Consider the following 14525-nt stretch of genomic DNA (forward strand, 5'->3'; position numbering starts at 1 on the left):
AACTTTTATATTACTGAAAATTGCATGAATACAAATGGCTGACATGGTACATAAATTTTCACATATACTGTATAAGAAACATTATCATAAAAAAATTAGTTTTCATTACAAAACTCAGAAGTTGTTCTTTAAAAATATTAACATAAAAGTCTCAAAACAGCATTATTATTTTGTAATAACAGCTCACAGGAAGAACTTAAAAGAAATATTCCAACAAATTAAATTGTGTAACAGAAACCTGAGGCAGTTTCTTCCATCTGAAGCAGAAATGACCCAACTAACAGAGTAAACAGTAAAATACTTTTTATCAGTTTTGAGGGTAAAATGCTCCATAACTTTGGAGGTAATTTTTCAAAGAAAAAGTTATGTCTAGAGTCCGTAGAATGTGATACGCTTATGGTCAGTAGTTTGGGGGAAGAAACAAAAATCAATGGTAATACAGAAAATGTAGAAGACCCCTATATCTTAGTCAGCCAGTTTCATTCCTTAACAGTCAATATAGAAAGATTAGAAGAGAATGGCAAATGCTTTGCTATCCATATTGGTCACTAAGTTTGATCCTAAAAAATGTATGGCTCTATGGCTAAATGGCTAGCACGCTGGTCTTTAGTCCAAGGGAACCGGGTTCGATTCCTGGCTGGGTCGGAAATTTTAACCTTATTAGTTGATTCCTCTAACTTGGCGGCTGGGTGTTTCTGCAGTCTTCAGCATTAGAATTCATCATAGGTTCTATCTTTATAGATAAGCAGGTTGCCCAAGGCTACACGCCTAAAAAATAATTTCCCACAAACTTTGAAAGGGAGATACCAAAATGAAACAAAAAGATGAAGTAAAGGATGCTAGAACAGAAATCACAGCTCAAAAGTGGAGAAAGGCAGGTCATAGAGTGAGAATCTCAATGAAGTGGAGAAGGTTACTGAAAGGAGAAGCAGAGATGGGGAGCATTCTCTATTAAATTATTATAATTTCAAGTACAGTGATGGAGACACTTTTAACACAGTTGAATGTAGTTGTGCATGTGAGGCTAGGACTAGGAAATATTTACAGATGTTTTTTTTATTTTCTGGGCTAGTGTTTTAATATCACACTAGTACATGGAAGTTTTCAGCGATATAAGCATGGGAAAGGGCTAGGACTGGGAAAGAAGTAGCCACAGCCCCAATTAAGATATGCCATGAAACAAATGAAAAACCATATTCAGAGCATTCAATGATGGGGTTCAAATTAAAATCTCCCACATGCAAGCTGAACCATGTAGCTAACTCGCTCAATATGAAATGGAAGACATCAAGGCCTACACCTCAAGTATAATTCTAGCATTTGCCAAGAGCTGAAATGTGAGATCACAACAAACCACTTTGAGAATTACCATGAGAGGGATTGAAGCCATTTCCAAACTTAGTTGTGTCTCTAAAGCTCAGAGCACCCCGTTCCTGTCCCTCAAACCAGTCCAATATTCAACAGCAGAGCTGGAAGTCAAACCCAAGCCAATTTAGCAGATGGCTATCATGCTTGTCTCCAGACCATGCCAGTAGTTCTGGATTTATAATGAATTTCTTAAATTTTTACTCTGCAACATTACAAGATACTTAGAAATATGATGTTGCAAAAGTCAAACACTTTTAAAGACATTTTTTTCTTGCAGTTAAAGATTTTAGGGAAAATGAACTTTAATTCTGTATATCATATCTATAGAAGAGAAAAAATAACTAACACTTACCGATGTGGTTCAGTCAGATCATGGACAAGGTTAGCTGCAAAATCTTCACAGTCCATAAGCGGCGGGTAAAATGGCCCTTCAGTGTCTCTTGGTTCACTTGCAACTCTTCCACTTGAAGATTCCCCAGAATGTTGTAGGTCTACTACAGGCAGTTGTTCATGATTGGAGTTGGATAGAGATGCTGGTTCAACATTCTTTTGTACAGATGCTTCTTTGTGAAAAGCTTTTGAAGTTGATGGTAAGTTTCCTTCAGATCCTAGTCCTTCCACTTGAGTTTCCTCTTCTATCAGTCTTTGTACCAATGCATTAGCTGACATTCTGGACACTTGGTTTGACACATCATTCAAAAAGTTTTTTAAAGCAGCTGCTAGTTCTTCCATCTGAGCGACTTCTGATGATGTTTGTACTGCAGCATCAGTCAGATCTGCTGATATTTGTACAGATGCATCCTTCCCAACTATTTCTGTCTGGACTGACATATCGTTCCCAATTATTTCTGTCTGGACTGACATATCGTTCCCAACTATTTCTGTCTGGACTGACATGTCGTTCCCAACTATTTCTGTCTGGACTGACATATCGTTCCCAACTATTTCTGTCTGGACTGACATATCGTTCCCAACTATTTCTGTCTGGACTGACGTATCGTTCCCAACTGTTTCTGTCTGGACTGAGGTATCATTCCCAAATATTTCTGTCTGGACTGACGTATCGTTCCCAACCATTTCTGTCTGGAGTGATATATCATTGCCAACTGTTGATGCTTGGACTGATGCATCAATCAAAATACGTTTTAAAGCAACTGAAATATCCTGTGTTTGGGTTTCCCCCTCTGTTGAAGTCTGAACTGATGCATCAGTCAAAAGGTATTTTGAACCAGTTAAAACTGTTTCCATTTGAGTTTCATCTTCTGGTAACGTTTGCACTGATGCATCTTTAAGGCAACGCGTAGGAGAAAAAATCATTTTTTTAACAGTTTTCCATTCTACCGATGTCTGTACTGATGCATCCTTCATATGGCATTTTAATGGAGTTTCCTCCTCCACAGTCTGCATAGCTCGATCAAGCATAGGGTACATGGAAGCAAAATCGATGAGATTTAGCTCTAAAGGATCTTGGTTCATCATAGTTTCCTGCTTTACTGATGTTTCCATAGATTGATCACTGAGAAGACAAAAAAGCTCAGCTGAAATTGCTTGTTCGTCTCCTGGTTCTTCACCCAAAGTTTCGCTCTTCACGGCTGGCCGAGAGGAATCACTCTGGTGACAAGCCATGGGAATGTCTACACATATTTGACCCGTAGGTTCTTCTTTTACTGGATCATTTGGATGGCATGTCAAAGACCCTGAAACTGATTCTACAGGACACTGTTCTACAGTTTCTTCCATTGCTGAAGATTGCAGTGATGCAAGCTCTTCTTCCTTTATTGATGTGCATCTAACAGAAGATGAATCAGTGCTCACTGGGCCCTTTGGCATTTTTTCCGAAGGGTTCTGGTCCATGTGAATAACTGATGAATCTTCATAAGATGAGATATTTTTAGTTAATTCATCAGACATTATTTCAGGAGCATGTACCACAAAGTCGTCTTCAATAGTATTAAATTTATATGCTACGATTTGAATCTCCCCTTCATCATCTACCGTCTCATTTACTATGACAAGGTTATCCTCAGGCTGTTCATCATGCGAACAGTCATCTTCATTGCATCCCAGAACATAAACATCATCTGCAAGCCCTAAGTCTGCAAAGATAGAGAAAAGAATAACTGCATCAAAAAGAGGCATGTATGTATAATAAAGATGCAAGAAAATACTCTTCCAATAATATATATTTGGATAATTTCACAGAAAGAGAGACACTCCTAAGCAATCAAACAGAAAATTATATTCTGGAATAAAAAAAATAGTTTTCTCAATTCTGAATATGATTTACAACTGTCAACTACCATTTTAGAAATGAAATCTATTAATATTGCAATTTTAAAAGAATGACACTTAGACCCTTTTGAAGTTATGTTGAAATTTTACTGACCGAGGAGGGATCAGATGAAACCCATCCAGGCCGAGGCCCAACTACTTGATCCACCATGCATTACTGAGCTGCTGTAGGGAGAGGGAGGATGTGGTGACTAAGAAGTAAATATATTTTTACCATCATGAGTTAGCGTGCGCCTTTGACTGAGTGGGCAGTGAGTAGATAGGGTAATGATTCTAAACCTGTCAAACAGAACCAATGTGCTGCGATTCAATTTCCAACAACAGAAGGCTGTAAGCGAAGTGAAATTTGTCACATGTGAATGGTGAAAAATGTATATTGATGACAACAGTGAAGAATTGGGAATACAGGTTTTTGGGCAGGATGTTAGTAAAATGTTGACCTTCCACGCTCTGGTAAGAAGCATGTGGTCACAATGAAAGAGCTCATTTTCATGATAGACAATACTGTACAGGAGGATTGGCATCATTTGGCACAATTCAGAACACTGTGAAGAAATTGCATGGAAAAGTTTGTTTGCAATGTATTCTGTGGATGCTAACTGCACAGCATAAGGAATTGTACATGGATTCGGGCTTGCAGAGCATAACTAATAGCACATGGGTTCGGGCCTGAAATAGCTGTGCTGGTACAAGGAAGAGGGTGGCGACTTCCCACTACATATAATAAGTATCCGCTGATGAAATATAACTACTATTTTGAAATGTCCAGCAAAGCTGGAAATATAAGCACGCCAGGTCTGCAAAACCCAAAAAATTCACAAGACAACCTTATGTGGGCAACGCAATGACAGCCTTTCTTTTTTTAACTATAAAGGGCTGCTATTGCTGAAATTTATAAGGGAAAAGCAAGGAAGGAAGATGAACTCAGTCAGTTGTACCGAGACATGAAGCTTAAAGTGAAAAGAATAATTTCTAACAAGAAAGAGAAAAACCTTGGCTGAATGCACACAGAAACTAGAAGAGGGCAGCAAGAACGACAGCAAACTATTCTATCAAGTGGAAGAAGCAAGAAAAGCAACTATGAAGGAATAAAGACCCTCGAGAAAGAAGATAAAAACATCACTTGGAATGACAAAGAGATAAGAGATGAGATGGAGCAGTAATTTGAAAAATCATATAATAGTAAAAATTCAAATATCAAACAATAGGAGACTACAGCAAAAGAAAATATTTAAAATGTGGAGCCTCCTATAACATGAATGGAAGTGGAAAATGCCTTAAAGAACATGAGTAAAGCCAAGACAACAGAAGTTACAGTTACAAAGGCAACTATTGTCTGTAGAGAAGGGTGGTTAAGAGCCTCTCACCATTTCGCTTATGACTCTTGCACGATCCTCACCTTGCGTTGTGAATAATGACTTCTGATGGCAACATACCGGGACACTTCTTCCTGTGGTGCTTTTATCATCATCATCATCATCATCATCTTGAACCAGCTCCAGTTTCGCGGGTCGGCGAATGGATGCTCTACATTTAATACCACTATGCAACTTCGTGTTTTAGGTGAGAGCTGGTGGAAATACTCAACTTCCGACAAGAAATATAGGAACACCTGAATAGTGTATGCGAATATAAAATGTATTTCATTAAGTAATTTTGCCTCGAATATTCTGGTATATCATTAATGTCAATGTTGTAAATGCTTTTGTGCTCCGTAAGGAAAGCGAACTCTAAACATGAAGAATTTTCGAAGGGGGGGTATCGAGGGGATTGGTGAGTCACATCCTCGTTGCTTCAAAGAAGAGCGCGTCCTCGTTACATAGGGGAAGAGAACAAGTAGACTAAGTAGTCCAGTTCAGAACACTCAAAAGAAACCTTGAATGCAGAAGAGAGTGAGAACGGAAAGTTCAGCATACCAGTCTTGAAGGACCATAAGGCAAAGGTGTGCGAATTTCAGCATTAAGACAAGGCGAATAAGAACTGACTGGATATGTTGTGTGTGCTAAGTGCCCCTTTGTTTAGGAAACAACAAGTTATGCTTCCACTACTTACATGTTGCTTGAGGGGTGGTGGTAAGACTCTATAATTTCTTTCAAAAACATTTTGAAAATATTCTAATATTTATCCTTATGTTCATTCATATCTCATTTTAAAATTGTTCAATAATTTTTCCCACAATAATGCAATGAATGGCACCTTGTGCCTCAAGGGTTAGAATTCCTTCTAAATACCTGTGCCTCAGAGAGTTAATTCCCTTCTACAACTGTTAATTGAAGCGATGTGCCGAATAGGGGTCTAACCAACAAAATCTCTATTATGAGTTCATTGCAATAAATGCCATCTTGGACTGGAGTTAGATCCCTTTTCCGCGCGAGGCAGAAGTTCTCCACCCTCTAGAACTGCAACAAGTTCCGAATTCTTCCACATGACTATGCCACTATGCAGGAACGTCCATATAGGTCCTTATTCCGATGACACCTTACTTCAGAAAAAATGTTGGTTAGATCCTTTTTTGGCACATCGCTTCAATTTCAAGAACAGTAATTAATAACACTTACAATATTGCACATAATAATGGTTATAATATATATCTGGTTAATAAAATAATCCATAAATTGAAAAATAAGCCCTCCACAACCCTTCTTAGAGAGCCCACAAGCAATAGGAAGTAATTCACATTTACTTATAACAATATTCTTCAAATCACCAACCTATTCAAAAAAATATAATTTCAATATAGCCTTTAGAACTAATAATACTATTTCAAACATTTTCTGCAATACACACAGTCAACAATAGTAATATATATTCCAATTCAATTACAGTGGACTCCCGATTATTAGCGTGCGGATAATTCACTCTGCAGTTAATTCGTGGGTCTCAGAGTTTTTTTTCATATAGCCACTAATCATCACATGTGGTAAAATATAATCTCGGTGTCATTTAAAGGAATTTTATTGTGATACGATGCATGGAGACAAGTTTTTCTTCGGTGCTACAGTAGGCCTGCTTGCATACTCCAACAAGAAAGCTGCGAACTTGGATATTAGAGCATAAATTAGAGCACAAATTTCCTCGTCTTCAAAACTGAATTAAGAAGAGAGGAATGCACTTTTACTCGGAGCCTAGCCTACCACCTTATGCCCCAAAGTCTCTGATTTGTTCTGAACTTAGTTGTGAAGGGTGGATGTTCAAACAGTGCAGCCTACGCGTACAGTAGCTGAGGAGTGTGAAAGTAGGTGTGAATGTGCTTAAGTTTTTTTAAATATTCAAATAATTTTGTTGGGAGAGTTTTCAAATGTGATTGGTGATTGTGCAAGTTCTCAATATGAGTGGTCATAAAATGAAATATAAAAGGTTAACTGTAAGTAAAAATTGTTACGGAGTTTCCGTGGAACAGAGAGAGGTGAAAGAAGGTGCGAGCTGAATGGGTCTATCTACGAAGGTCAAAGATGCATTTAAAACTTTGAAATAAAGGTTATATTTCTTTTCAGAAAATTAAATTGCTAACAAACAAAATTCTTCACCTAGTGAAAGAATAAGGTATCAGGAGCAATGACAATTTGACACTAGAATAGAAAACCCAAGGATACGTAATTTACCAGTTTTTGAGCTTCAAGCTCCAAATTTACAAGTTTACAACACCACAAATGTTGCGTATAGTTAGATATGGAGAGATATCCCCCCAGACACAATTCCTGAGCACTTTGCTCCAACCGTTACAGTTTACAGCCTTCCAAAGGCACTTCTCAATACCACAATAAATGCCAGAAAAGAACTTACATGCTCTCCAAATTCAACCAAGGAGACTAGTTCCCAATTTCTTACAGCCTATTCAAGGCAACTGTACACAAAACCTTACAATCTCTGGCCTCTCTAGGCACAACCTACAATTTACAATTTAGTTGATACAGGAGTATCTAGTACCCATACTACTGGGCCTCCGTGAAAAGAAGAACAGTTTAAATTACTGGTCCAAACTAAAAAATGTATGGAGGCAAACACTTGCGTTCCTTGAAAACCAAGTTTTAAAACCCTACTTGGGCTTGTGGCCCGATGATGCAGAGGCTAGACCCACACTACTGAGGTGACAAGAAAGAAAGTTAATTAATGCATTACAGGAAGAAAAACAGTTACAAAATCGTAGTCGCCTCAAGATAAACTGAAGGGGAATTCAAGAAGGGAACGCACTCTCTATCCCCGATTTACAAATTAAGTCTTTATGAAATTTTACATTAGGAAGAAGAAGTTTACATTTTTAGAAAACAGATGGTTACATAGTTAAAAATTAGAACCTTCCCCTCGGGTAAGTTTGTGAAGATAGCTACAGAGATAGACAACTAGTGGCCATTACCTGGGCTGATGTTCTGCCTGCCGAAGAATGAGGCACCCCGCCTCCTGTCTTAAAAAAAAAAAAAAAAAAAACACACACACACACACACACACACACACACACACACACACACACACACACACACACACACACACACACACACACACACACACACACACACACACACACACACACACACACACACACACACACACACACACACACACACACACAGAAATTCAACGATCAATAAGACAACTTTTATACCCGAGAGGAGGGTTCGAGAAGCTTCTGGACTAAATCCAGACACACCCTATCATTTTTATTGGCAGATAAAACAGGTACAAGAAACGTGTGATTGGATGGAAAATAAATACAGAATATTTCTGATTGGCCAGACTCCAAAGCTGGTGGGAGGAGCAGGAAGTATTGCAAATCTTAAAGTATCGAAATAAATGAAAGACAATTTAGTTGAGAAAACCTATAAACACAATACTTCTTTAAATCACTAATTATTCCACCTAGCACCAGAGTGCATGACCTCAGTTTTTAGTAGAGACATTTATGGAGAAAAGTTCAAACTTCTTGATGTACAAAACAAAGAAATCCAGTGAGTTTAGGAAACTTTAAAATAACATATTTCTCAGCTATTCGGTAGTGACACCTTCTGGTCAATGTCCCAACTTTATGCATTAGCGGTTTCAAGCTCATTTGATAGATAGTGTTCCTTAAGGCGCTTCTTTTAAATATGCGGGGTTGAGGTGCACCTCCCGGTACAAAAATAGAAAAACTGGAAAACAGTGAGTCAACATCCAAACTAGCTGGCAAGTTTGGTGTGGGTGAAACAAAAGTGAGACACCAAGAAACCAAAGGAAACCCTGATCAAAGTTTCTGGTAGGTGTGATCTTTAGGGAGCAGATTTTTTTTGTGATGAAAATGTGAAAAATATTTATTTTTTATGTGCTGAAAAACTTTAAAATATGTGATAACAAATTAAAATTATTTTCCTTTAAATATCACTTAACTACTTGCGTTCAAGAAGTAAATATGTATAACGTTTTGTATTAGAATATGGTGCTACCAAACATGCTTCTTAAGGCAAATTGGTGTTTGTGTATGGAAACGTGCAATATGGTATATTCATTTTTGATATGCCAGAGTAGATATTATGAATAGTTTTTTTTTTCTTTAAGGTAATGTTTTGTTTAAATATGGCAAAATCAACCGTTCATCTCTGAAAAAATGGTACCAGTTCGTACTCACCCATCACACACTGGAATATTAGTTGCTAAAAGTAATCTCAGAAATGCAGTGAACAATAAAGGTCATCTCCAAATTGTCCATCACAAATGCATGCCGATTATCTCTAAAGAATGCCTTATACTGCGAAAACGATCGCTCCACATCATAGGAAGTCAGATGTGCATAGTTAAAGAGAGGAATGTCACCAACACTAATGCCATCAATTTTGCCAACATGAGCACAGACTAATACATTAGAAATGTGGCACATTGTTTGAAATCCTCTGTTTTTCCTGAACAAATTTTGATATTTGACCTTTAACAGTCCCTGTACCTGCAAAGCTGGGAATGAATCCAATTTATTTTCAACAGAGCGCACTTCCTTCACTGTTTCGGACAACAGGTTAGTGGATTTTTCAAGTATGTCTATAGTTTTAGACAACAAGCTTAGATTGGCAGATATAAACGCCAAATCAATTTTCAAAGAGCTGTCTTTCAGTATCTCTTGAGGAATCTCAATTGACAATGCATTGTATTTTTCTAGTGCATTCACAATGGATGCAAAAGTTGCAAAATTGTCTGCATAGTATACCACAGCGCTAAGCCAGGTACCCCACCGTGTACCAATAGGCAGAGGAGGAAGCGCAAAATCTGGGTTTTTCTCTTTAAACAGATCGATTCTTGAGGGTGCTCTTACGAAGACTTTTTTGCCATTAGACACTAATTTATCCACTTGAGAATACTGAGCCCGCACAGTTTCACATAACCTGTGTAGAGCATGAACAACGCAAGTTACATGTATCATTTTCGGAAAGCTCACAGAAAGGCCTTCGGCTGCCTTTTTTCATGTAAGCTGCACTATCAGTAAGGAAAAGCAATATATGGTCATATTTTATACCTTTCGGTCAAAGTAAGTGCATGGCTTCAGTGTATAACCTAGCTACAGTGACATGGTTTGCAGCAAGCATTTCTTTACACGCTAGCAAATAAGAATGTTCACAAGCAGTTTTGTCATTCTTCAACACACCAACTACAACATTTCCTACTTTTCTGCCACTTGAATCAGTGGTTTCGTCAATGCTCATCCACAGTTCTTCGCTGTCACATACTGCCCGAATTTTCTGTAAAGTTTCTTCATAACCTTTTGGGAGATAGTTTTTCCTTAAAATTAATATTCTTTGCTAGGAAATTTCTCAGTCCCGGATTATTTATTTTGCCAAGAGGAATGTCGGCGCAAACAAATGCTCTGCACACATCTAAATAATACTGGGAATATTTAGATGGGCCTGCATTTGAAGCAGCTGGTTCAGCTATTAGTAAGTGTCGCAAACGCACATGCGAAGGAGCCGCAGTATGCTTATTTCCAGACAAATGCTGGTTTACTTGAGAACGTTGATCTGCACTTACTGTTTTACCACACGGTTGGCAAAATAATATTTTTCCATCGGTAGTGAAAATGCTTTTAAATTCCACTACATATTGTTGAAGACGCGACCTTGTACTCGACTTCTCTTTTGGCATTATTTTGCAGTTACGAGACATGCGTTTATGGTGAATCACTGTTTCAATAAAAAGAATAGCAGTGGCCAATGCAGGAAATATTTTTTTTAAATCCATACAAAATCACACGACCACGGGAATAATATATCGACCCGAACAGCTAACCTTACTCTTAGGAGTGATGTAATCCCACTACTTAATGGTGGGGCAATATTCTTCCTAGTCTCCCATGTCGTAACGGTATTACGTCACCTTATCTGTCAGCGATTGCCTTTCACTGATATTATATAAACAAAACCCAAACGGGCTGACTCATAAAAGAGAGTTGGAATGACATTGTGCACGGAAACATCTTGTGCAGCAAATCAAATTGCTGTCTAAATGTAACGACATAGCCAGTAACCAGCAAGTTTTATATCTTCTGGAGGGAAATTTATAAATAGCCGAAAAATTTAGATATATTATGTTAAATACAGTGTTAAAAACAATACCGTAATCGTAAAATGAAAATATGAGCATTACTTTATAACACAAAAGCATTTTAAATTTTATTGATTAAGAAATATTGCTGATTTACAGTATTTGCATATTATAGATTTTCTTAAAATATGTATTTACATTTTAAAATGTGAAAATGTGTGTTTTTACGTGAAATAAGATTAAGTTTTTACACTTGCGGATGCACAACAGGGATAATGAACTTTGTAACTTGCGTTAAAACTTATGCAAAAATATATGTAATTACACAAAAATCTGCTCCCTAGTGATCGTTCATTGTCCTGAAAATCAATGAGAACATTGGACTATAAAAATCTAGATCAAGCCATGATAAGGTGGTTTACTCCAAAACGAGTGCAAGGTATTCCTGTGTCTGGCCTGATGCGTGCCGAGCAGGCAAAAGGTTTTCACTTTGCCTTTGCAGAGTGTCTACTCAGTACCATTTTCAAAAATTCCAGTATATTTCCAGTATATTCGGTACAACTATCAGCAACATTCCAGTACCTAATGCTACGAATTTTTTTAAAAGTTTCTTAGGAAGAATGACACCCTTGATGATTTCAGGTTTGTAATTTTTTGTTAATCATTGCATATTTTGTTTTAAAGCGTGCGCGCATGCACACGGACGACAGTTTTGATTTTTTTCCTTCAGTCTTTTCACCTCTTTCTTCAGTTCTTCAGGAAGAAGTAGTGAAGTATCTCAAGAAGTTTGATACCAAAACCGATCAATTGGATGATTTTCTTAGCACCACCTATTTTCAACACAGTGTTCACGGTAACACTGCTCTGCACTCTGCATAATACATCGTTTCTTCAATTCTATATGTTCTGCTGCTAACTTCCATTTGGCTGCAATGTTATCTGTACTCTTTTTATACATTTCTAAAGCTTCATCTCTCGATGTTGATGCATTTTTGGCTGCATGGATCATCTTTTTTGAAACACTGACAGCTAATACTCCACCAGCTGCAGATACTGCATCATACACCAAACACAGTGCAATCAAGCTATTTTCATGAAGATTCTCTACTATAGGCATTCTTTGTTTATCGAAAAACCTTTCTACAGTAGTGTTACTGTGAAAAAAAAAGTACTTTTTGTGTGAAGTGGGTCAGTTTTTGAAACACTGTGTTGAAAATAGGTAGTGCTAAGAAAATCGTCCAACTGATCGGTTTTGGTATCAAACTTCTTGAGATGCTTCACTACTTCTTCCTTTGATGAAAAGTCTCGTTTTGCAGTATCAGCATCCATAGAAGATAATTGTTTTGTCTCAACAAGAACTTCTAATGCAGCAGTTACTCTGTATGTTCTAATGAACATATTGGTTATAATTGCAGAATTGAAACAGCTGGCACCTCTAACAAACTTGAAAGTAAGAGGGCTTTTGACAAAAATCTTCATACAAATACCAACAAGAAATATTCTGCAGTCTCCGTAGAACTGAAGAACTTGCACATCTTTTACTCTCTTACCTTTTAAAGCTGCTGAAGCTGCAAATCCAATGTCAACAGCATGTAAGGGCTTGAGGTTGTCAGTTTTCTTCAAATCAATCAAGAGAAGTTTCTTACTAGTATTTGCTGACGCTAAAACCTGGTTCTTTACAATTCTTCTCAACAGGTGTTCAAGCATAGTACTCAGATAAGAGAACATAAAATGCAAGAGAGGATCATTACTCTGATACTTGGAGAGATACTGCTCTAATTCAAGGGAAACCGAACGCATGAATCCCAACTGTGCTGGGAGCAGATCATTTCTTACAAAACTTTTTATAAATCCAAAGTTTTCTGATGCAGGAAGTTTTTCCTCAAAATCATCAACATACTTCTTAATATGTGGCAGCATTTCCACAACTCTTTCAATAACTTCTGAGTTTCCGACCCAACTGATAGAGCAGAGTTTCAGAGGAAAGAGATGTGATCCCGTTATATGTTTATAATACAGCTGGGACAGATACAACACAACCGCTTTATCGCAAGAGTTTCCGGAGCACAAACGTTGTCGAATTAAAGCACTGCAAGAAAATACCCATTGCAGTTCAGCTCTGCTGTTGCCTTCTTTACCAGCACTGAACAAGTGGCATTTCACAACCATCTGCAATCGTTGCATTTCTTGACACTGATGTTTTCCAATGTAACTCACAGGTCAGGTAGACCATTACAGAGAGCTGCCCAGCTATCTTCGATCATGTATTCAGGAAATGGCTGACGTCACATTCTTGAAGCAAAGATCTCAGTCTGTTGACTGGGGGCCATTGCAAGAGTTTTGAACTTTGTGTTAATGGCAGGAATAGTGATCAGCGTAAGTAGAAGTTACTTTTAGCTACTGTTAATGGAGTGATGGTGCACTATTGCATAGCATATGGACGCAGGGAGACTTTCAAAAAAGGATATGGCATTGCTTTTCAAGGGTAAGTTAATATTTACCTAAATTAATCTGTGGTTTCTTAGACAATCGTCGTCAGATGTCTGTAGAATACGTACAGTTATGTGTAATTTGTTGTATTGGTTACTGTTCTAATCCAGTTTCCCAAGTACTGCAATTTTGAATATCGTTCTAATTGATTTCAGTTTTCCTACTGATGAGAGAAGGATAAAGCAATGGGTAGTTGCATTGAGAAGGGAGAATTTCTTGCCTGGAAAGCATTAAAGATTATGCTCTAAGCATTTTTCACCAGAATGTTTTGATAATGAAGCATTTGATGTGGGAGTTTAATTTTCCACGCCACCTTTTACCAACAGGATGTTTTTTTTTCTTCGGACGTTACCTATTTAACTACAGTTAAATATTTAACTACAGTATACTACACCGAAGGTATTGAAACAGATAGATCTCTCAACGTAATACAATAGGCCTGACATCCGGCACCAGAACCCCTACAGTCACAGGTGCATGAGGGATTTTCTCTTGTGACAACTACTGACGTATTGACCTTTGTTCCTTCCTTCCATTAATTGCGGGCAGGAGTCAGTAAGACTATGGTCAGATTTACGCCTTTGTGGTCAAGGCTCTTTATATATATATTGTACCCGTCTAAATGGTGCCTCAGTTAATTTGGGAAAGATGGAAAAATTTTATAACGGAATATTGGTTTACAAGAGCGCGTGTATCAGCTGTTACCGTGCCGTGCCGATGGGAGCCAGCCGAAATTAGGTCAACAGCTGTTGAAGGCCGCCAGCGCACGCAGTTACGTCACCTGACACACCGGCAGATGAGAGGGGAGTAGTATTCTCGAAAAATCCACTCGCAGCTGTGAAGGACGAATCACGGCGCATGATGGCCAACAGCCAACGGAA

The 14525-nt window shown here is 37.9% G+C and overlaps 1 protein-coding gene across 1 annotated transcript in view; it reads right to left on the minus strand.

The window, feature by feature from the left end:
* The window catches only part of LOC136863766 (uncharacterized), a 229715-nt gene that overhangs the window by 127858 nt on the left and 87332 nt on the right, over positions 1-14525 (minus strand). The window contains exon 5 of the mRNA XM_067140119.2: positions 1721-3464. Coding sequence (XP_066996220.2) covers positions 1721-3464 — 1744 coding nt within the window. The remainder of the gene's footprint in view (positions 1-1720; positions 3465-14525) is intronic.

The sequence above is a fragment of the Anabrus simplex genome, chromosome 2 (assembly GCF_040414725.1).
Source record: "Anabrus simplex isolate iqAnaSimp1 chromosome 2, ASM4041472v1, whole genome shotgun sequence".
NCBI lineage: Eukaryota > Metazoa > Arthropoda > Insecta > Orthoptera > Tettigoniidae > Anabrus > Anabrus simplex.